The sequence below is a fragment of the Diadema setosum genome, chromosome 14 (assembly GCF_964275005.1).
Source record: "Diadema setosum chromosome 14, eeDiaSeto1, whole genome shotgun sequence".
In the NCBI taxonomy this organism is placed as follows: Eukaryota; Metazoa; Echinodermata; class Echinoidea; order Diadematoida; family Diadematidae; genus Diadema; species Diadema setosum.
Window position 1 is genome coordinate 21,833,904 of NC_092698.1, and position 22,737 is coordinate 21,856,640.

At 39.4% G+C, this 22,737-nt stretch overlaps 1 protein-coding gene across 1 annotated transcript; it reads right to left on the minus strand.

Annotated features, from left to right (window-relative positions):
• Positions 1–967: 967 nt before the first annotated feature.
• Positions 968–19,386, minus strand: LOC140237491 (methylcrotonoyl-CoA carboxylase beta chain, mitochondrial-like). Its single transcript, XM_072317417.1, has 14 exons — positions 19,116–19,386; positions 14,671–14,822; positions 14,151–14,252; positions 13,444–13,571; positions 12,734–12,846; positions 11,848–11,961; positions 10,237–10,301; positions 9,241–9,340; positions 8,303–8,471; positions 6,445–6,588; positions 3,452–3,608; positions 2,379–2,493; positions 1,339–1,424; positions 968–1,134 (listed from the first exon to the last, which is right to left on the minus strand). Exons 1-14 carry the CDS (start codon positions 19,251–19,253, stop codon positions 1,017–1,019), a joined length of 1,701 nt encoding a protein of 566 aa, XP_072173518.1. The 5' UTR covers positions 19,254–19,386; the 3' UTR covers positions 968–1,016.
• Between the last annotated feature and the right edge of the window lie 3,351 nt (positions 19,387–22,737).

Genomic DNA, 22,737 nt, shown 5'->3' on the forward strand with positions numbered 1-22,737 from the left:
TGCATCACCACATTTTCCTTTTTTGTTTCCCCCAGAAACTCGAATATACTTTGTTCATCACACGCACACACAGATTGGCATCATCAACTATCTCCTCACTATAATGCATGTGAGACCATAGTCTTTGTAGCTACAGTTAGCTTGCCAGAGCAGAAACAAAAGCACACTTGATTTTTTTTTTTTTTATTTTGTGCTCGGGGCGGAAGCACCTGTCTGATAAGTGGATCACCTTCTACATCAATCTACACGCAGAGAACATGACTCGGATACAAAAGTGGTGGTGGTGGGTGGGGGGGGGGGGGAGGGGAGGTTGGAGTTGGGACTGTACTATATCTTTTATTAAAGGCAAAAACAGGAAACTGACACTCAAATTGCAAGGAGTACTTGAGACCACAGACCACTTAACAAACCTACATATATGCATTTGGATTGCATTTTTTTTTTTGTTACGTTCTTGTTCCACAGGATATTGTGGTTTTCACTGCAGTCTTTATAAGATCACGCCATGTGTTACGACAAGTATACCAGAGCTCTTGTCATGAAGGTAGGGGCTTGACTTGATTAAATGGATTCATGAGCCAAATCTTGTTTCGATACACATGGGCTGTAATGCATATACAGGGAATTAGATACAGTGAAGGAAATTGGAAACTCTGAAATTGTCTAGCAATGAAAGGAAAGCCTTTTCGACCACTTCAAAGGTAAAGATCCTGTCAGTACAAAATATACCCTGTGCAGCATAAGTCTTTTGGGGTTCTAGAGCTTCTGTTAGTCTGTGGTGCCTGCTTATCAAATCACATACTCCCACCACCTAACCCAAGCCCACTGTCCTTTCCAACCAATACCCAAATCAAACTGGAAGGGAACTACAGAAATGGCAACATAACTCCAGAGAGAGAGACTAACGACGACCCGCTGCCGACGATGACCCGCTGCCGACGACGACGATGATGATGCTGTCGAAGCAGGGGAGATTAAAACATTGTCACATTTGGTCGGCCTGCTCAGAGGAGGGGTTACATGCGGAACACCCCAAACTGTGTGTCAGGAACCGGGGCATTCAGAGAAGCGCTAAGACTGAGGGCGAGGACTTTCCGGGTGTCGGCCGGATCAATGACCCCATCATCCCATAGCCTGGGGGGAGGGATGGAAGGGGAAGGGGGAAGAAAAAACAAGGAAAATATTAGCTGAGAGGGTTGTGGGGGTAATAAATACCCATATTTTCTTACTCCACGGGCACAGATTGTCAGCTATACCCCACAGGTTTGATAAACTCTTCTTTTCATAGCGTGGGTGTTCTTTCTGTTCTTTATGAGTGGGGGTCTGAATGGGTCTTACCTTGCGCTGGAATAGTACGGGCTTCCTTCCTCCTCGTACTTGGCAAGGATGGGTGCCATGATCGCTTCCTCTTCCTCTTTGGACAACTGGATGGGACAGAGCAGAGGATTAATTCACAGAATCAAACAATGATGGTTTAAAGTGATCGTATAGTTTTGGTTGAGACCTAACTTCAAGTTTCTAACATTTTTTTTTTTGTGAGACAACGATAAACCTCTTATAAAATATGAAAGATCTTGTAATTCCAAGAGGAATACATTGTTTATTTGATGAAAATAGGTTTTGAAATGGCTGAGATATCCAAAACAGAGCAATCCTAATAGAAGATGGGACCCACTTTTTATTACAATCGGATCAAAATCGGATGCAAAATTGCTAAAATCCCAATCCATATCTCTATCAATACTACACCATCCCTTCAACCCATCAAACCTGGGGGGGGGGGGGGGAATTCTGCTGTAGAATTCACCATCTTCTCATTATTAACCATGTGCATGCCACATTAATTTCCCGTTCATAAGTATGCTTCTAAAATTTGTGCAAATTTGACTCATTGGCAGAGAAAGAGTCAAATTGGCAACTGTGTATCTATAGCCCTGTTTTTAAGAGAGTTACCATAGCAACATCTGGGTAACGTCCTTTTTCACCCTGTTTGTTAAGACGGTCCCCGCAAAATGTTGTTCGGATGTTGTCGCTGTAACTTGCCAAATTCTACCCTAGCACTACCCTAACGTTACCCTGGCAATCCTTCAATTAGGACGCAACTGCGGTAACATTCCTTTGATACACTCAACTCGCATGCGCAACTTTGCAGACAGAGAATGATTGGCATGCCACACGCCGATCCGATCACGTGCATGGATTGTAACCACTGATCTCTATTGTTGAGGCATTGCTGCGGTAAAGTCTGTTCAAACAGGGCTCTATATAGTAGCGTAAGATTTGGTGGAATTGCTCCAAGTCATTAAATGTGCCCAAAATCAGAAAGAAGTTCACAAAAATGTGTAAATTTAAGAGAGAACCCGGAAGATCAACTTTACCTCTAGACCCTCCCTCTTCCTCTGGGCAGCCATGACCTGTGTCAGTACCAGAGCAGCCTGCTTTCCGCCCATCACTGAGATGCGTGCATTTGGCCACATGTACAGGAACCTTGGACTGTACAACCACAAATCACAAGAATATAATAATCATTTTAATTAACATCTAAAAAAAAATCAACAACCATAAAACAACAATAACCACAAAAAATGTATATATATATAATGAAATGAGGGTAATTTCAATTCAAGGCTTTTTAATATCTGTTTGTTTCTTTTTTTTTTAAAGAAAATATAAAGAAAATTCTACAAAAATCCATTTTTCATGAAAATTACAAATTCCATCAACTTGATATTGACATATGTTAAGGGAAGCAATTATTCCCCCTGCTTTCTGAAAGAGGGTGGTCCATTGCTCTTTCATGATTCTAGAAAAGTGAATTTTTGTTGAATTTCCTTTATATTTTCTTTGTATTGTTGTCCACTCATACGTCATATCCTCTAGTAGTCTCCTCATCCAGCGGTTCCAACACCAAAACTTTAAAAATTCAAAACTTTTGCATCGATTGTCCGATTTTCCTCAAACTTTCACTGATGTGTTCTACTAATGTTGCTGCTTTCACTCAATCCACATTGCTCTTGGGGTTTATCTTCCCTTTAAATGAACATTTGAGAACACAGTTCTTGTGTGCTTTGTATCATAGAAGTGAACTCCTTGGCCTTTAAACGTGGAGCCTTTTTCATTGGCTTGAACTTGATACCACTACTAATGCTTCTTCTCCCCAAGTCTACGCACGTTTTTAAGATAATGCTGATGCAATGCTGAGCACTGACATCTTTGAGATCATTTTTTTTTTCATTTTCCTATTAAAGCCTTATCACGAGCGCAAAAAAAAAAAACCAAGCACAGACTTGATTTGTGGACCATGGAACCGCAACCATTTCATTCATCTGACTTTTCTTTATTCATCGAAGCCAGCTGGAAAATGGTGGGGAAGTGCCCTTTAATTGGTTAAGTAATTTTCTTGGCATCTCGACATTCCACGTGGTGAGAGCCTGTTTTGCTTTTGACTGACCTGTAAGCTCTTCCACACATGCCATAGTTGCCCGCGCCGAAGGAGCCCCCAACAATGAGAGTGATCTTTGGTACGTTGGCACAGGCGACGGCGGTCACCATCTTGGCACCGTTCTTGGCGATCCCCCCTGCCTCCGCTTCCCTGCCCACCATGAAACCTGTTTTATTTTTTTTAAGGGAAAAGCACAAGACAAAAATAGGATGAGGGCCCATACTGTCATTCCAGAGTCCTACATTGAGCAGCAAAAAGGAAATTTCAATATCAACTCAGCTGCTTACAGTAAAGTATGCAGGGGAAACAAATATCAGGATGAGGGTCTGTATTGTTCTCTCAATGTCTTATACTGAGCAGCAAAATTATATCATTGCTGCTTGGTTACCTGCCTACTACATGTAGACAACTTTTTTGATCAATAAAGGAGAAAGTTCAGTGATGATTATGGTCCATGCTGATATCATATCTTGCTAAACAAGATATTACTATTAAGGTGTTTTAAACAGGGCATATGGATCTGCTTCAGAGCAAACATAATAAAACTATGACAATCATGTTACTTGTGTACTTTTGAAATGAGAACATTTGCCCTATCATTTTCTGTGTTTTAGTGTTTTGTATACAATATGATATCTCCAGAAATAATTGCATGTTATCATTTTTGTGGCAGTTAATGTGGACCACAAAATTTTTACAAATTTTCCACACTGCAAAATGTTTCACTTTTACAGTACCAGGTCATTAGATAAAATGTGAAACACATGTAGAAAATATCATCAATCACACAATACACAGTATGAATCAGAACTTTCAAGACATCGGCTGAAAACCACTGTAACAGTTGTTGTGTGTTGCTGGGAAAAAAAAAAAAAAAGAAATCTTATCAGCCCATTTCAGCACAAACATCATTCAAGGCAAAACTTGGCTAAATCTTGACAAATCTCACATCAACGACAATGTGTAACATTGAGGCAGCTCATATCAAACAACTGTTAAACTGTGTTGACTGAGCATGATGAAGTTCAAATCGATGAAATGAAAAAAGCTGATGCATTGAAACATTTTTGAAATTATCCTGTCACAATCGAGACTATGAACAAAATCACCACGGTAGGAAACTGTTAACATTAATGTTTAATTGAACACTACTGTCTGTAGAACAAATTGAGAGAAATCAATTCATTCATAGATTTTCACCTTTTTTTTTCTTTTTTTTGTAAAGTATTGAGCATTCATTTTCAGCTGTAATTCTCTCACTGCATTTTCACACAATATGTTAGCATGTGGAAGACAGATGAAAGAGACAAGCCTTGGTTGTACTGTCACAGGTAGTTTCTCTTCCCAACCACAAAAAAAAAAACAAAAATCTAAATTATTGGAGTATTAAAAATCTAAATTATTGGAGTATCTAAAATCTGCAAAAGAAATGTTTTTATTTTCTCATTCGTTTATGTTATCCTTAATGGGAAGGTATTGTTAAGATAATATGTTTTTAGGTACAGTTGTGTTCGTAAAGAAGAAAATAAGTAGCGTAATGAAAATGTATTGAATCCACCCAGAGAGGGAGACAGGCAGTCTTATGTAGTCGCTTCCAGGCAAGGGTGAATGTCAGAGATACTTGGAATGCCAAGACCTGCCCGAAGCTACAGGTTGTATTGCTACAGTGTAGGAGAGAGTCACTCTTATTTTGGCAGCAGAGAGTTAAGTTGTGTTCTGAGGAGCCAACAGGCTATGGCCCTCGAGTTTGAGTTCCGTTAATTTTGGGAGGAGTTGCGTGCCCAGAATGGAGGGGAGTTGAATGGTTTCCTATCAGTTTTATAGGCAGCACTTAAGAAAGCTACAGCATTATTTTGTATGTGGAGAACATTTGAATGTCAGAAAATCTGAGATAGTTGAGATAATTAGATATGTGTGTCCAGAAACTGAAGAAGAATAACTGAACTTATTTTCAAATAATTATGTTTGTGATAGAACCAGATTGAAGTCTATCAGTAAATGTTATCTTATATAAATATTTAATATTCATGATATATGTATGTTGATGTGGAACGGATGACGGAGATAGGGATTTAAACCAGGGTAAGTGATAACTTATCCAGAGGTTTATTTGGATCCAGAGGTTTAATTGAATTAACCAGAGGGTAATTCATTGAAAATGTATATGAGACCCATGAAGTCTGGATTGTAAATGCAGAGTTATTATATATATATATATGTATATATGAGATTTGGATACGGTTTTCAGCTAGTGGAAATTTGTTCCAATTTTTTATGGGTCCTATCCCGAGTTCATGCTCCTACCCCGAGTTTACTGCTCTTACTCCGAGCCGAGTCGTGTTTAATGTCGAGTTCGCACTCCACACTGCAGAGAAAGAGGGGGTTTCAATGTCATGGTGCCGTCTAAGCAGCATTGATAAGATGAGCACCGCAGTATCTACTCACACGAGGGATGCAGCATGCAAGCTGCCTCATAAACTTTGGATGCTTCATTTGGGCCGGCATCATATCGCGCGAGCCGTCATCGCACGAGCCGTTATCGCATGAGTCGCCCTTGCGCTTAGGCCACTTCAATGACGTCATAACGCCATCATCCTACACCACCAAGCGTTTTCCCCAAGTCTTCCGTCGTGATCATCGCTAATCGCCGAATGGACTTCAGTCATCAATTAATTCAGGAAAGTGCATTTATATTCTTTGGAACTCATGAAATAGTTCAATTTCCAGAATTTGATGTCAATGTTGCAATAATTCAGTTGTAATACACAATCTAGTTGTAATAAATGTAATTTTGTAATAATTCAGTTGGCTACGTCATAGCTCTCTTCCATTGATCGTGACAGGTACCCTTGTAGCATGGCTCGGAAAATGAGTATGAATGCTCCAGCACAGTTCGCTATATCTGGGACTGAATGCAGCCATCATCAAGCAGTGCAATTTTTCAAACATAACTCGGAAAAAGACATAAGTGGGAAAGCATGGTGACGGATCCATGCACTGACCTGTGATGTTCTGCAGGAAGAGGAGGGGGATCTTTCTCTGGCAGCAAAGCTCGATGAAGTGGGTGGCCTTGAGGGCACAGGAAGAAAGGAGCACGCCGTTGTTCCCCAGGATACCCACTGGGTAGCCGTGAATGTGAGCGAAGCCTGGAGCAATAGAAGGCATTATTATACAGCATGTCCCAAAAAAATTACAACAGGACTCTCCGTAACGATAACTTTAAAAATAGTGAATCAATTCACATACAATTTCAGGGTATGAAATTATAACTTATAACCCACATCTACAGAAAACCCAATCCGATTTACTTCAATGGCCAAAGAGAAATGAGGATCTTTGTAGAGCGTGTCAGGAATCCCTTCCCTCCAAGTTCTGTCCACTGTTTTCACACATTAATATGCAGTTCCAGGAGAATCCAAGTTCTAAACTTGGAAAAACAGACCCATGACATGCTTTACTACGTTCCACATTTCTCTGTGACTACTTAACCAAAACGAATGGGGTTTTCTGCGAAATATAGGTAAGATGTTATATTTTTAGACCTTGAAATAGCATTCAGACAATGTAATCACATTGAAAGTTATCAATGCGAAAATCCAACTGTAATATTTTGGGGAGACATACTGTACATGCAAGTGAGAGATAATGCATTGTGCAGTCTCTGACTTTGTGTGGGGAGTTTGTTCTTTTGATTTTGTTGTTTACGTGGTGATAGATTCTAAAAAAACAAAACAAACAAAACACTCATCTCATAGTTGACTTTGACAGATATCATGACATAAATGGCATGGTACACGTTGTATGAATACTCCAGGGCCAGCCTTGTAGGTTGTGAGGGCAGCAGACAATGAAGAGCATTTTGTCTTTACATCGTAACTGTTGCAGACTGAATGTACCAAGTCACAAAAAGCACAATATTTATGACTGAAACAGTGTTTTGAGAGCAACTACACACTACCAGACCTGAGTGATTCACTATTAAATTTGAGTCCAAATTTACGTTGTAAATTGGGCATTGTGAAGTGGCAAAAATAATATGAAAGGATTACAAGACTTGCTGCAGACCATTTATGCTAAAAACTACTGATACAAATATGGCCAAGACGGACAGGCTCTTTCAAAAGATAAAGAATAAAATCTCAAATAACGAAATCGAGTCATTATACGATTATCAAATTCTGAATTCAATACCATTTCTTGTCTCAACATTAATGTAAACATTGAGTGTAATGTCATACTGAATGTAATTAAAAAAATATTTTAAAAAATTGATTGGCAAAAAAATTCCTCGATGTCAATGCTTGGATGTGAAGAGTATCAAAATATGAGACTGGCTTAAAGCAAGACAGCTTCCACAATGCCTATTATGAGGTCAGCTTCACTGATTCAACTCTGATATCAAGGGATAAGATTTTGATTGAGGAATAACTCAATGCCGGGAATGAACTAATGAACATCAGAACACATATACGCAGGTGAAGTAAAGAAATTGGCACAAGTAAATTATCGAATATTGAAAGGTATAAATGCAATCTGGTTGACAGCCAATTAGAGTCTGGCATCATAAAAAATGCTGTACAGTGGACTCCCATTATAACAAAGTCCTTGGGACCACCAATTTTCTTTCGTTATATCGAACTTTCGTTAAAACCGAACAAATAAACATTAGAAAACATTGAGTGGATAATGTTGCAGCCTGAATCTTAACTTCGTTGTAACCGGAATTTCGTTTGAACCGTGTTCATTAAAACGGGAGTGCACTGTATATCATTTTCAAGGTAGTGATTATTACAACCGCCCAGAGTCACCAGAGCCATATATACCCACATCAAGATGGCGTGAGAAAGACAGATCTATCACCTGTGACGAGTGTGTCTCCATACTGCTGCTTGAACTCGTGGAAGACACTGCCGTCCACGATTCTCGCAATCACCTCCCTGATGTCGTACACCTTGCTGAAGTCCACCGACGCGATCCCGTACAGCTCCTCGGGATCGTAAAGCGGCTCCCTCGGCTTCTGGATTGGGATCTGGCAGCAGGGGAAGACCAAAAGCATACCACCTTCACAATCAAAAGCATTGAACTTCTTCCTCATACGGCATAATGTGCCCGGATGATACTATTTGCTTTCTATTGCTAGTCACCTGAAGCAAACGACAAGGGGTCGGTTTTTTCTTTTGTTGGTAGGTAGGTGGACTACTATACCAGGTTTGCACCCTGCTCTTTGCGATGAATGACGTGGGAATTTTTACAAGCATACGTCATGACTACCCAACACACAGGCCCTCCCCTTGCGTCCAATCTGAATCTAACTTTTACGGGTAGTATTTTCATCGTAATGCAACTGATACTGGGTTATCACATTGTTATCACAGTGTTCTTTCACACATTCCTTATGCATACGTGCCCATTTTAGAGCAAAAATCTACTTTCAGCAGGCATGTGAAAACTACTGTAAAACACGATATATTCGCGGCATGAAAATTTCGCGATATGGAGTCGACGGCCTTCCTCGCAGCATGAAATTTTCGTGAATTGCCACTGGCATCCAATGCATACAGTGTAGGCAAGAACTTTCGCGTGCATTTTAATTTCGCGAATTTCGGCACTCGCCAAATTCGTGAAATTAACATGCAAGTGAACATTCCTCGTTTTACAGTATGTTTTACCTTTAAAGTGGACAATCCAACAGCTATACAGGGAAAGCAGGAAATGTAAGGTAAATATGTACCCCTAAAGTTACATGAAAAAACTTCCTGTTATATCTGCACCTCCCATGCCCAGCATTGTCAACTTACATTGACCTCCTTTTTCCTGTTCAAATTTGCCACCGCTCTCCTGGCTAGGTACAGTGCGTGTTGCTCATCATTGGCAAAGTGGTCAGTCACACCCGATACCCTGTGAACAAGTGATTAAGAAATGGTCCATTTCATACTGAGGTTTTAAAAATCACACTAGATTGGATAGAGAAAAGGGGACTGAAAGACTAGACACAAAGCTGCCTCTTGTTATATCTACATCGGCTGTGGGTGATAGAACAAGAAGTCCTTACTTGCATATGAATGGCTAGGTCTTGAATAAGAATAGGAGTATCAATTAAAGCTTAGATTAAACAAGGCAGTTGGTAGACACAACACAGTAATAAATCCCTTACAGCAGCACAAGAACATAAAATATCTGATTCTTTCGGCTCTATAGAACTGAGTGATGATCTATAAATTGACATAAATGCCTACAACACAAAGCCATGAACTTTTTCAATTTCAGAATACATTATCTATGAGTGTTTTTTAAGCAACAGTTGACAGTTTTTATTTCAAATGTTACCCTTGAATGAATCTGAAGATAAATTTTATGAACGAGGAGTTTTACCTTTAATCACTGATGTCGAGGAAGTGAACAATATATCACATTCGACTGCCTCTATAGAAGCATCTGTCATGCCTTTTATCATCTCTTTTTTATGACATCAAATTGGTCTTTGTCATGAGTTGTGTAACAACATTATAACTACCTCAAGAAAAAGATTTTAACGACAAGGAAATAGATATTTCATAATCAACTGATTCAAAGATTTTAAAGAAAAAGTGCTCTATTTGTGCAACGGTATAAAACACCATGATTAATAAACAATAGAAGAATACTACAACATCCACTGATAATAATTCTGCCTGCTGCTGCATCACATCACCATATAGAGATAATCCAAAGATTAATCACTTCTTGAGGGAGCAAGTTTTGAGTACAAATTAGCTCAGGTCTACATGATTGAAACACAGAATCCTGGGTTTTACCTGCAATGGAGATCGGCTCCACCGAGATCCTCCGGCGAGATCACTTCTCCCGTGGCAGCGCGCACCTGGTGATATAGTGTGACAACATATAACGGATGAATCATATGATCTCTAACTCCACACTTTCACCAGCCTTGCTAAAAAAATTACAATATTAATAATCTGCACATATCAGTTAGCATAGTTCCATTTTTCCCCCTTTTAGACTGACTACAGCAGGCACAGTACATTTTACAGCTAGCTTTTTTTCTGTAAACTTTGCACATCTTGTATTCACAAATGAACAACTCGTGATAATATTGCATTGCGTAACACAAATGTGTTGTTTATTTTTTTCCAACGTGGGAAATCACTAACTTTTTTTCCTTGAAAAGGGACAACACTTCTTCCATATTCTGTCAATGTGATTCTCAATGACAAATTCAGCCACTCACAAAATTGTCGTACAAGTTCCAATATGTGAAATATTGGACTCACAAAATATATGGCATATACAGTACACGTTTTGCAATGAGACGTGAAATACTGTAAACATAAACTTTGATGATGCTAACACCCACTACATTTCTCTCTTGACATTGTACATCATTTGCTCAGTGTTAGAAAAAACTACACTGTACGCATCAAAATCAAATATGTTCCCTTTAACTCCAGCATCTCGAGAACAGCTTTGTATATGACAAACAGAATGGCTACACAGAGGCCAGAGTTTTGGAATGCCATTTGCTGTGATGCCAACAGCATCACGCCCCCTAATCACTATAAACGCCATATCATTAGGGAGTTTAAATTTTCGCGAATCGGAACTTCCCGACAATTTCAAGAGTAGTTAAATTTGCGACCATAGAGTACTGTACTGAATGGAGAAATTTAATGTATATGTGTGTGTGTCACATTCATATCGGGATCAGAGTCATTATTTTTGTGAATAGCACCCGACTCGCGAAATTCGCGAAAATAAAAACCTCGTGAAATATTCGGCATATACAGTATCATATACAAATAGTGAATGGTCATGAGTTCAATGGTACAAGATTTTGCACAAGGTGTAAAATAGAGATGCTCTATTCAATGAGGAAAAGCTGAGTTGACTAGTGTGCCTCATCTTTCACCGAGTGTAAAATCTTGCTCCATTGCATAAGTAAAAACCATACACTATTTGTTTTATGAAACACCTTGGATGTCAACAGATGTGCTCCACACACATTCTTGAAATAAGCCTAGAAATGGCAACCATTTTCTGTGAAAGGCAAACAAGTAGGGCAGTCACAGTCAGCCAAGTACTGCGATCAGTTGAAGTTGTTTACAAAAATGAGTGACAAAATATGTGCTAGTACGTGCAATTATAATTGCTGAGTGCGCACCGCAAAGGTTTGTTAATTGTGACATCAGAGCTGTGCAACAGAACAAAAACTTTCAGTTGATCATGAGTTTAACATGGGAGTAAATGGAAATTAATGATGTCAATTGTGCAATATCCATTTTTGCTCAAACAAAGAATTGCACAGCTGACAGCCACAGCGTGCAAAGGAACATTTAACTGAATGTCACGTGATGAGCAATCGACCAATCGGATAGCTACATTCTTTTGAGGTGCTGTATAATACTCACCAGCGGAGGGCCAGCAAGGAAAATTGTCCCCTGCTCTTTGACGATGATACTCTCATCGGCCATGGCTGGCACGTAGGCGCCTCCGGCCGTACAGCTGCCCATCACGACGGCTATCTGCAACAGTGAATTGAGCAGGCAGATTACAGACATTGATTAAAAGGAGAAGTCTTCGTGACCTGGCATTTCTACATGAATCTGCAGATCATAATTAACTCATATTGTCCACACCAGCCAACCCTGAAATCGGAATGAATGTGAGAAATGTTGCCAAATAGGAATTTTCAGCCAACTCCCATACATCAGTCTCAGCAAACTAGCAATACAAGGTTGAGTAAAGTTTTTTTTTTCTTTAAAAAAGAAGGAAAATTCTTCTTTGCTGGGAACAATTGGCAAGTATTTATTGTCAACTGTAGTTAACCTGCATTCTCTGTTCGCCTTATAGGGTTTTGTTTTCTTTTCTTTTCTTCTTCTTCTTTTTTTTTGGGGGGGGGGTGGGGGGCTTTTTCTTCTCCCCAATACCCCTACAAGCTTGCGAAGTTGTCAAGAGGAAACTTAAGTGTATCAATAAACAGGAAGAAATTGTATGAACAGACATGATGTTAGTTTTGAAGATATTAGAAGTCCATTGGTTCGCAATCATTAGGTAAACTGAAAAAAAATCTTAGCCTCAGTGAAAACTTACAAAGAATATGAATCAAAGAAATCACAATAGAAGCACAAAAATCATGGGGATGAATTAGTATGTGAAAGATATCACATCTGCACAAGACATCAATAAGAAATGAGAAATTCTTTCAGCATGGTGTCTGTCTAAGTTCTTCTGGTCAAGAGCTTGAGACTTGCAGGACCAAGGAGCTTTATCAATGAGATAAAATGAGTCATTTGCCTGGGGGATTCCAGCTGCTGACATTGTAGCCTGATTGAAGAAAATTCTGCCAAAGTTTTCCTTCCCGGGGAAGACCTCATCTTGTCTTGGCAGATTTGCACCTCCTGAGTCAACTAAAATAAACAGATCACAGAACGATTTTTAGTGCGATAGCATGACATGTGTAAATACACTTGCATTGTGTGATCAATGAATCGTTGGGAATATCAACTGCAACAGTATCAAGCTCAACATATGGTTTTGCAGCAGTAAGAGACATAATAGCAGGCCACACTCTCAACTTCGTCTACATTGATAATCTGTATACTGTATGACCTTTACTGTTGCACAATCAGGTTAAAAAAAATGTCCGTGTTGAAACCACAAAAGGTACAATGTATTATAACTGAAACAGTTTCAAAGTATCTGAAGCTTTTAATAAGTCATACCTCATCTTAATGCACAAAAGGTATGTTGTTGCTGTTGTTGTTTTTGCCATCATAGATTTAGTTGCAACTTGTCCTTACAAATCTGATTTAATCTCCACAACCAAATGGTCCATCGAATACATAATCTCATCCAGACATAGCAAAAGATTTTTCTTTCTCCCTCTGGCAGTTATAGAACTCATGTAAGGACAACTGTCCTCTTAAATTAAATTTCATAGTAAACATCTAACAATCACACTGGTGTCCAAAATACCCCCAAATGCACCACAAATGCAATCTCACCGAGATATATGCAAGGTATGTTGTTTTCCCTGGCAATCTCCTGGGCCCGCAAGTGCTTCTTAACCGTGATTGGGTAATAGGTGCCGGCCTTCACTGTGGCATCATTGGCGACTATCATGCACTCCGTTCTGTCAGAAAAGAAGAAAACTGTGTAAAAATGGCTCAAGAAATAGAGAGTGTCTGTTTGTGTCACACATATTTTTCTCTATTTTTTTTTTTTTTTAATGGGGGAGGGGGGAGGGAATTTCTAGCAAATCAGGGCCTACTTTCATAAAGACGTTTGTGACCAATATGAGCCAATACAGCAACAGTTCTTATACTAGTATTGCGCATCATATTTTTGGGAAATACAAACTTGTAATTACAGAAAAGCAAAGTGGCAAGTGCATGCAAAGAAAAACTCATTAGTGTAAGAATTAGCATGATAACAGAAGATATGTTGGGGACTTGGGTTTTCCATTTCCTGAAAGAACAGCCTACCTATGCTAACAAAGCAAATCATTTAAAGGCTCACATCGGATTGGCTTTGGCAAAACTGCTGCCACAGTAACTTCAATTTACCTTTAAGTCGTAATTATTGTAAAATGCTTTGCAAAATGGATTCAGCATATACTGCATGAGTGTTCCTTCTGAGCGTTTCATGCTCAAGCCACATTCAAAAAACGTGTAAAAAAATTTAAAAATGGCCACAATATATATCTCCTCACCCACAAACTCTCCCGATTCCAGTGACCATGCCACCTGCTGGCACCTCCTCTTCACCATACAGCTGGTAACCTGCTAGTTGGGATAACTCTAGAAATGGGGACCTGAGTGAGAGAGAACATGAAAAGAAGCATTTGTGGTCAGATGGAGCTACGATGTCGTACATTGCAAACTGCATCATATTCCAAAATATGCGGTAATACTAGCAAATGCTATAAATTTCTGATCATTTCAAGTTTTAATGACTCAACTTTTATAGATTTGATAAACCTCTTGGTCGAAGAAAAAAAGCACCCAGTTCTACTTTAGATATAAATTGATGTGAAACAAAAGGCTACTGTCTCATCATCCACCCAGACTCACACTGATTGTTTAAATGATTTAATTTCTTATATGATTTGAGACTTTGAAAATATATACAGTATGTATAAATACTTTTTCTTTTTTGGTAATTCTTTTGCGATGTGATATATATATCAACAACAAAAATATCTATATCAGTCACAGATAAAGGAGACTTACCCTGGATCAAGGAGCGTGGTTATTCTCTCCCGTACAAGCATCTTTCCTTGCGACACATGCCTGGCTATACTCCTCTCTCCTCCTCCCTGTGCTATCTTTGAAACCGTTGACTTCAGCTCTGAAGCGAGATTTTTCATTTGCTCAAAATTCTCCTGTGGAAATGAAAAAACAAACAAACAGACAGGGGTGTTCATACATCAGAAATACCTGTTCTGCATCACACAGAATGTCTAAGAGATCTGTGATGAAATGGAGATTGCTTCATATACAGGAGATCTATAGATAACATTTGGAATTATGAAACATTGTTGATCTAAGGACGAGGATCCATTTGTTTGACTACAAGAGATTAAGTTGTGTCTGGACTCACAACCAATTTACAATGAAAGGAAGCATTCATTCATCACTGATATTCTAGTGACGTGCAATCACCTCTTTAGCATTTAAAATTCATGTCAAATGCCAAAAGTATTCCTGAAAAAAAAAGAAGAAATATTGAACTGTATTAGATTGTATGAAGAAAATTAGGATGCTTTCATACACAGAGAGCTACAAAAAACTGAAAGTCATCTTCATAATGATTGGACCCCTGACTGAAAATTGGGGGGCGGGGGGGGGGGGGGGGGTACATGAGGCAGTGTTGTCTGCTCAAATTGATGCACATCTCAATAGATTACAATTTTACAAGTTGAACTTAACTACAGCTCTATGTTTTGAAAAAGATGACAAACTGTCCAAATATAAGTCATCATAATCATTCATAACTAGAGAAGCACTCTGAGAGCGCCGCAGACCTCCGCCAAGCATGCAGCTCATTTCCACCACTGATCTTGTTCTTCCATAGAGATTTCAGTGATTTCTACCCATACATACTTATAGCATTGTGTGCTGAAAGTCGCCCGATTTCCCAATATAGAAGCCTTTGTTACGTCATAAACCCTCAGCTGCACTGCGCGCCTCGCCCTAGTAGAAACTAGAGCACGCACTTTAGTGCGCGCATGCAAACCTCAAATACGCGCAGCCTGAACTCCTAAGTTCATTGACCCTACCTGCCAAAATATCAAAAAACCTTCATAAATTCCCCCAAAATTCTCGGATCACTACCAACATTAAATCATCTGTTACATGTATCATTCTAAAGCTTTCCTGCAAGTTTCATTCAAATCCGTTGACTAGTTTTTTAGTTATTTTGCACAAGGACAAACACACAAACCAACGGTAACAAAAACATAACCTCCTCCCTTAGCGGAGGTAACAATCAACACTGGTTGCCTTATTCTAAGTTGATAATCATTTGAAATCTCAACAGCTTTCCAAACTTTACAACCTGAGTGATACTACCCTGGGTCATGTTAGCATGGTTAGAGGCATAGATAGGGAGATAGATCTACATTTAATAGATAACTTGAAATGATGCAGACATTCGATTGTGTATCATGAGTTGAAGAACTCCTGGCCAACACAAGTGGGTGCAAGGTGCAAGGTACAAGCACACAACTAACGGTCTTTGATCAACTCATTTTGACTCTCAACATACTTTACTACCACGGTACTTCAATTTTAATCGCAAATGCCTGCAAAAAGCGTCTTCATGATCACCATTGTGCATTGTTCAAATCACGTATAATAGCCTCTGAATTAGCAAAATTACATTTTGTAAAAAGAAGTTATCCTACTGTACAGTACTGACTAGTAATGGTATTCAGAGAAGGTTTCCTTTGCTGCTGCGATCAAATACTGAATTAAAAGCTAAACTTGCCCTTTGCTTTGGCCTAGCTAGCTATAAGCTATAGACATAGGGTGGTATTCTAAAAATCTTCCTAAGTTGCTGCCTAAGTTTCTTCCCAAGTCAGAAAGTTAGGAAGTGCCTAGGAAAGACAGAATTGGTATTCCGAAATTTCTTCCGACGAACTTCTAAATGCAAATTAGGCCATCCTTATCCCCGCCCACTGTTCTTTCTTAAGCCAATAGGAAATGCTGTATCATAAGGAACCAACCAATGACAATCGCATATTATTATGGCATAGGGTTTAACAGAAGAGTGGATCGTATTCACCGGACTCTTTTTTTTTTTCATGGCTCTGAATTCCATACTCAGAGGATAAGATTTCAGCCAAAAATAGCACCAGTTATTCACAAAGTCCTGAAAATAACAAATTCGGCAAAATTATGAAAATAATTCTCTACGATTTTTGTAAATAGACTTCAAATATGCCCCTCTCCAAAAAACTGTCTTTCTTGCACAGTGTAAAATTGCATTATAATTCCGGACCCGATTTTTGTAATGGAATAACGACGTCTTTTGCACCTTGTCCTTGCGCCAGAATCACAATTCATACCCATGATTCACCATACACAATACTGAGCAGACAACGAAGAAAAAAATTCGGCAAATGAGGATCAAATTTTGTATTTTACAGTAAAATATCAAAATCGAAATTTTCGAACAGTTCACGATAAAACCTTGTGATAAATCGACATCTTCTTCCAAGTTTGAGGTGAAATGTTAATTTCTTAGCATTTCTACATTTCTATGTAGCATTTGTTTTTTTGCAATTTCGGTCCATACAACGCTCTAAAGGCTATTAGTATTTAGAAGAAGTCCCGCGCATATCGAATGTCCTTAGTATGCAAAAATGTGCGCATTCAGAATTACCATGCTGTCCAGTAATGCCATATACCTGAAGGCCTAGCCTATATAGGGGCAAGCATGGTATTACCGGACACGCACATTTTTGCGTACTAATGACATTCTGTATGCGCGAGACTTCATAGAGTAGCCTCACAGAACTTTGTGTGGACCGAAATCGCAAAATACACGACATAAAAATGTAAAAACACAAAGAAATTCACATTTTACCTCCAATTTATAGTTGAGTGACCCGCACCTTGTCATAGTTAATATTTATGCATGTTTGAATCACATTTCGTGACTACAATTCTATGAAATCCCACTCACATGTCCCACAGGAAAAATGCTGAATTCCAATAGAACCAAAAGTTCACTGATCGATATCGGAAATTTGTAGCTATTGTCCTCAAACGCGAACGATGCGGAATAGTTGTGCGCTAAGGGGCCCGCAATTCGTCACCCGCGCATGCAACTCCCATAGACAAAGCATGTAAACTAGAAGAAGAGTCTAACCAGTTGTCGATTTCTCACAAGGTTTTATTGCATACACTGATTGAAATGTTCAAGACAGACATTTTACCGTAAAATACGAAATTTGAGCGTCATTTGCCGATTTTTTCTTTGTCATCCGCTCGATGAGAATGTGTGCGGTGATTTGTGGGATAAATTGTGATCCTGGTGCAAGGACCAGGTGCGAAAGATGTTGATTATTTCATTGCGAAAATCATGTCCGGTAATACAATTACAATGCGATTTTGCACCTCGCAAAAAGACAACTTTTTTAGATGGGTACGTATCGTCTGTTGAGAATGAGAAGGGCGTTAAGTGATCGTGAACACTATGGGTTTAGTGGCAACTTAACGCCCTTATCATTCTCAACCGACGGTATGTTTGAAGCATATTTTCTAAAAACTGGAGCGAACAATTGACATAAGTTGGCTGAATTCGTAATTTCCAGGAGTCTGTGAATAAGTGATGTGATGTTATTTCTAGCCGAAATTTCATCCTCTGAGTATGGAATTCAAAGCCATGAAAAAAAGCGTCCGGTAATTGGATTTAGGCTACCACCCTACATCGGTTACATGTGCGCAGCATCTTCCATTTTTCATGCACATTTCGCGCATATTAAAATTATGTTGCGTTCAGTGAATGACAAGCACCTATCACAATGAATGTTTTGCAGCTTGCCACTAAATAACATATTTGGGACAGGGGTGGGGCTGGCTTTAATCTTCCTAAAATTCTTCCCCAAGTGCATTTCAGAATACCAACTTCTTCCAAAGTAAGAAACATGCATATCTTCATATCGTAGGATTTATCCTCATTAATTAACGCTGTTAGTCATTTGCATATTTTCCTAAATAAGTTTCTTTCTACTCTAACGTTAGACAGTAGAATCTATGTTAGGAAGAAGGTTTATACACCAGCAATGACCAGTGTCAGTGATACATTGTAAATTTACTGTGTCTTAGGGAGAAACTAAGCTTAGGAAGATTACAGTTAGAATTCCACTCAGGAAAAAATCTTGACTCAGGAAGAAATTTCTTCCTATTTTTATGAAGGATTTCAGAATACCACCCAAGCCAAAGTCTCTAGAATTCTACCAAGGATTTACAGGCCTAAATCCCTAAAGCCTAGCCTAGCCAGCGCAGCCCAGCGCTACCGCTCCCCGCCTTCTCTCCGGCGACGTTCTAACCACCACTCCTGATCCTGCACTCTCTCACACCGCATTTATTGTATCGTGCAGTCGAGCTACCGCTGCGCTGTACTACACTATCGTTAGCTGTTATTCGCACACGGGGACATTGCTCACCTTGTATTGCTGAGAATTCTTGTCAGCCGGTGTACCGATTGTAGCGATTTTCTCGGCGTGGTAACATCTTCTCATCAACTGAATATTTCTCCTCCGAAACAGCAGTCGACACAACTGATGTGATGTACTCATGTTCATCGTAAATTTGCACAACAGTTAAATTAGGTCTCTTTCATCTACGCTTCGTGTGTGCTTCCTTCGAGCAAGTTACAGTGCGGCAGCTCACGCGAAAATCATGGGATCGGGACCATGGGCTATACGCTTCGACTCGTTTTGCTTCAGCTCAATTTCGTGAATGAAATCACTCCATGTCTCAACGTAGAGGGCGCGGGTACGGGTGTCTCAGAGCGAGTTGAACCCGCTCTGATTCAGTCCAGAGCGGGTTGATAGATAGAGTTGCGACACTGGGGTACAAAGGTCACGTAAAATAGTTCCCCCTGGTCGTCGATGTCGAGGAATTATTTCTACAGGGTTTTCACATAGGCGCGCAGTACCATACGGACCCAGCGGCAGTGTGAGATACATTGCTGCTTGCGACGGGAGTGTGACTTGTTGAGAAAAATGTCGTGTTTTTACGGCAATCATGTAAACTTAATGAAGTAGAGAAAGGAATACTTACTATCAAGGTCAAGGAAACGGATGCAAACAACATGAAAGGGTGAAATATTTTCAGAGTTGTTTTAACGCTCCTGGCTGATGTTGATGGGCGCACGTCAAAGTGTAAGAACGGAGTTATCATGTAGTCCCACTCCTTTACAATTGATGTTGTAATTCAAAATCCCGGGCTGTGGGTCTTTACTGTTGTTATGACGACGAGGGGAAGCTATTTTGCACTCTCGCGCAAAACCCATGCGCGGAGCGCGTAACTCTACTTTGCGCTAGCCACGGAGCAAAATAACAATAAATGCATTGTTTGCGTCATAATAGGGTACGCGGTTTTCTAAAGTCTTATCGACATCATACGACCAGGGGGAACTATTTTTAGGGATTGACCAATCAGCGCGAACTTCCGGTGTCGCAACTCTATCTATCAACTCGCTCTGGGGTGTCTCTGCCATAACATTACTGCTATGTTACGATACATTTTATATGTATACATTCTGAAATCATTGTAAATATTGTTCATATGCTTGTATTATCAGCATCATACGGATTAAATGTACAATGGCATATTGATGGATTTAATGAGAATATTATATTGTCGGTATATTGGTGTTGCTGTTGTTTTCATTCCAGTGTTCCACGACCTACAAGCTTGGCTTTTTTTTAATGAAACACTCTTTTCCGTCATTATGATTACACATTTTAAGCGAAAGTATGAGAAACTTTCATGCTGACTGTAAGCACAGTCATCAATTGTTTGACTTGTACGTATGCATCATAACATGTACCATAGAGCTTATTGCCTCCCCATAACGCCGCACAATGTTTTGCGATGTTCATACACTATCTGCTGCTACCACAGTATGTACGCCATAACCTGGCCAAATAAGCATATCTAAGTTATTCATGTATACCCGCTGAAAACAGCTAACTAGTTTTCAACAACATCGTTATGAGCATTCTGCTAACAAACTGACTGCAGCACTTTTGTAAAAACTGCTTTTAGTTGTTATGATAATGCAATCATGCCGGCTGTATACACAGTCATTAACTATTGTTAGACCTGACAGTCATACAGAGCCCATTCATTTGCACTTGCCATTGACTGAATCCCCTAATTTGCATTTAACACCTTGATTTTACCGCATGGAAGTTGTAAACCACCCGTGATGTATTAAATGCAAAAAAAAAAAAGAAAAAGAAAAATGAAAATGTCGAGGGCGAATGTTTGCCCCTTTTTTAAATATCTTGTATGTAAACACCATATTCACCATGTGAATAGTGTGCAAGAGTGATGTAAATAAAGTACCATTTTGAAAAGTCAAAAGTCTTCTTCTTCTTCTTCTTCTTCTTCTTCTGATTAAGTCTGCCTCCTTCAATAGACTGAAGATTCTTGCAGACTATCAGTTATGAGAAAAAGAAGAAGGGCTGGCGAAAAAACAACAACAACAAATGAACATACAAGCAATTAGACAAGAAATTACTGTGTGATACAGGTATACCTCTTTTAGTCTCTTGATTTGTTTCTCTATCTTTTACATTAAACATTTGATTAAGAACTCGTTTGCTGCAAAAATGTAATCAAAGCATTATTCTAAGCAAGGTCCACAAAGGGATTACAGAGGGAAATTTCAATGCCCTAAATTGTGTCTAGGAAGGCCACCAAGCCTTTTGTCAGATATCTTTTCCTTTTTTTTTCTGACAAATAAGTAACTAAAATCCTTCCCTCCTTGCATAGGCTGAGAGTAAATCTGTCAGAAAATAAACATCTGACAAAATGCATTACGAAATGCCCACAGGTGTATCATTTAGAGGAATGCAATTATCTCTTCTTTTTTTGGGGGGGGGGGTGGTGATATCATATGATAATTAACCAATAGGTTTATTGATAAATAGGTGTGTGGTCTAATGTTCTTTAAAAAAACAAACCAAAAAAAAAAACAAACATACAATTTATGACTCCCATACACCCCCACTTAAAAAATCAACAATAATACCTATAATAGTAATTAAAGCAATGGTCCTGTTCCTGTTTATGTGGCGTATCAGAATGTTATTTGCTAGTATTTGCAGAATACTTGATGAAATTGTGTTGAGGAAGGATAGTATCAACATCCATGATGGTTCGTTTCACATTACAGTGTAAAATAGATGAGAAAATTACGAATTTAGTACATAGTAATTTGCTGCAAGAAGGCAAAATCTTTCCAACATCTATCAGGATGACCGTTACCTACAGAGCGCCACCTGCCGTTTCCATTGCAATACGATACTGTCTTTGCGTTTTGCGAGCCAAACTCCAGCCACCACTCCTTCCATTCCACGAAGCGACAGGCCCTCCTGACCCCTTGACCGAAACACATCTATTTTTAGGCCTTCCTAAGGTTACACTCTGCGAGCTCCCCAAGGACTCTCGGCAGAATCTCTCTCCCCTTCTCCCAACTCTCGCCGTTCAGGCCTACACACACCAGAGAGACACACACAATACCCAATGCCCAGCCACTTGCTTCATTCAAAGTGTACGGTGGAACACACACCGGTATCGTAACCCCATTGAACGTGTTGGGTCGCCGATACCAGTGCCCCTACCTACCTGGTTATGGAAATGATCCAAATGTCTAGTCATGTACAGCTCCATCCATTGAATACTATGTATTCACGGTTGTGCCATTGGGTACTAAACTTTGTGAGTCCGAAGAAAGTAATTGAATGATTATGGCACCGACTGTAGATATTTCACGTATGTCTGTACTTGAGAACCACCGGCATCATCGATTTTATCATATTCTATTCGAACATCAAAGTTTGAAGACTAGATACACGTGTACTAGCTACTACACACATAGAGAAAAAAAGATCCTAGATGGATTTCGATTGAATTTTTGATGTTCAAATCGCCAGCGCAGAGATACGTTTATACATGTATTTACATGACTGTCTTGACACAGGCTTGATCAGCGCATGTGAGGCACTATTGAATAATCGCGACCATAGTCACCCTATAATTCTTTCGGACACA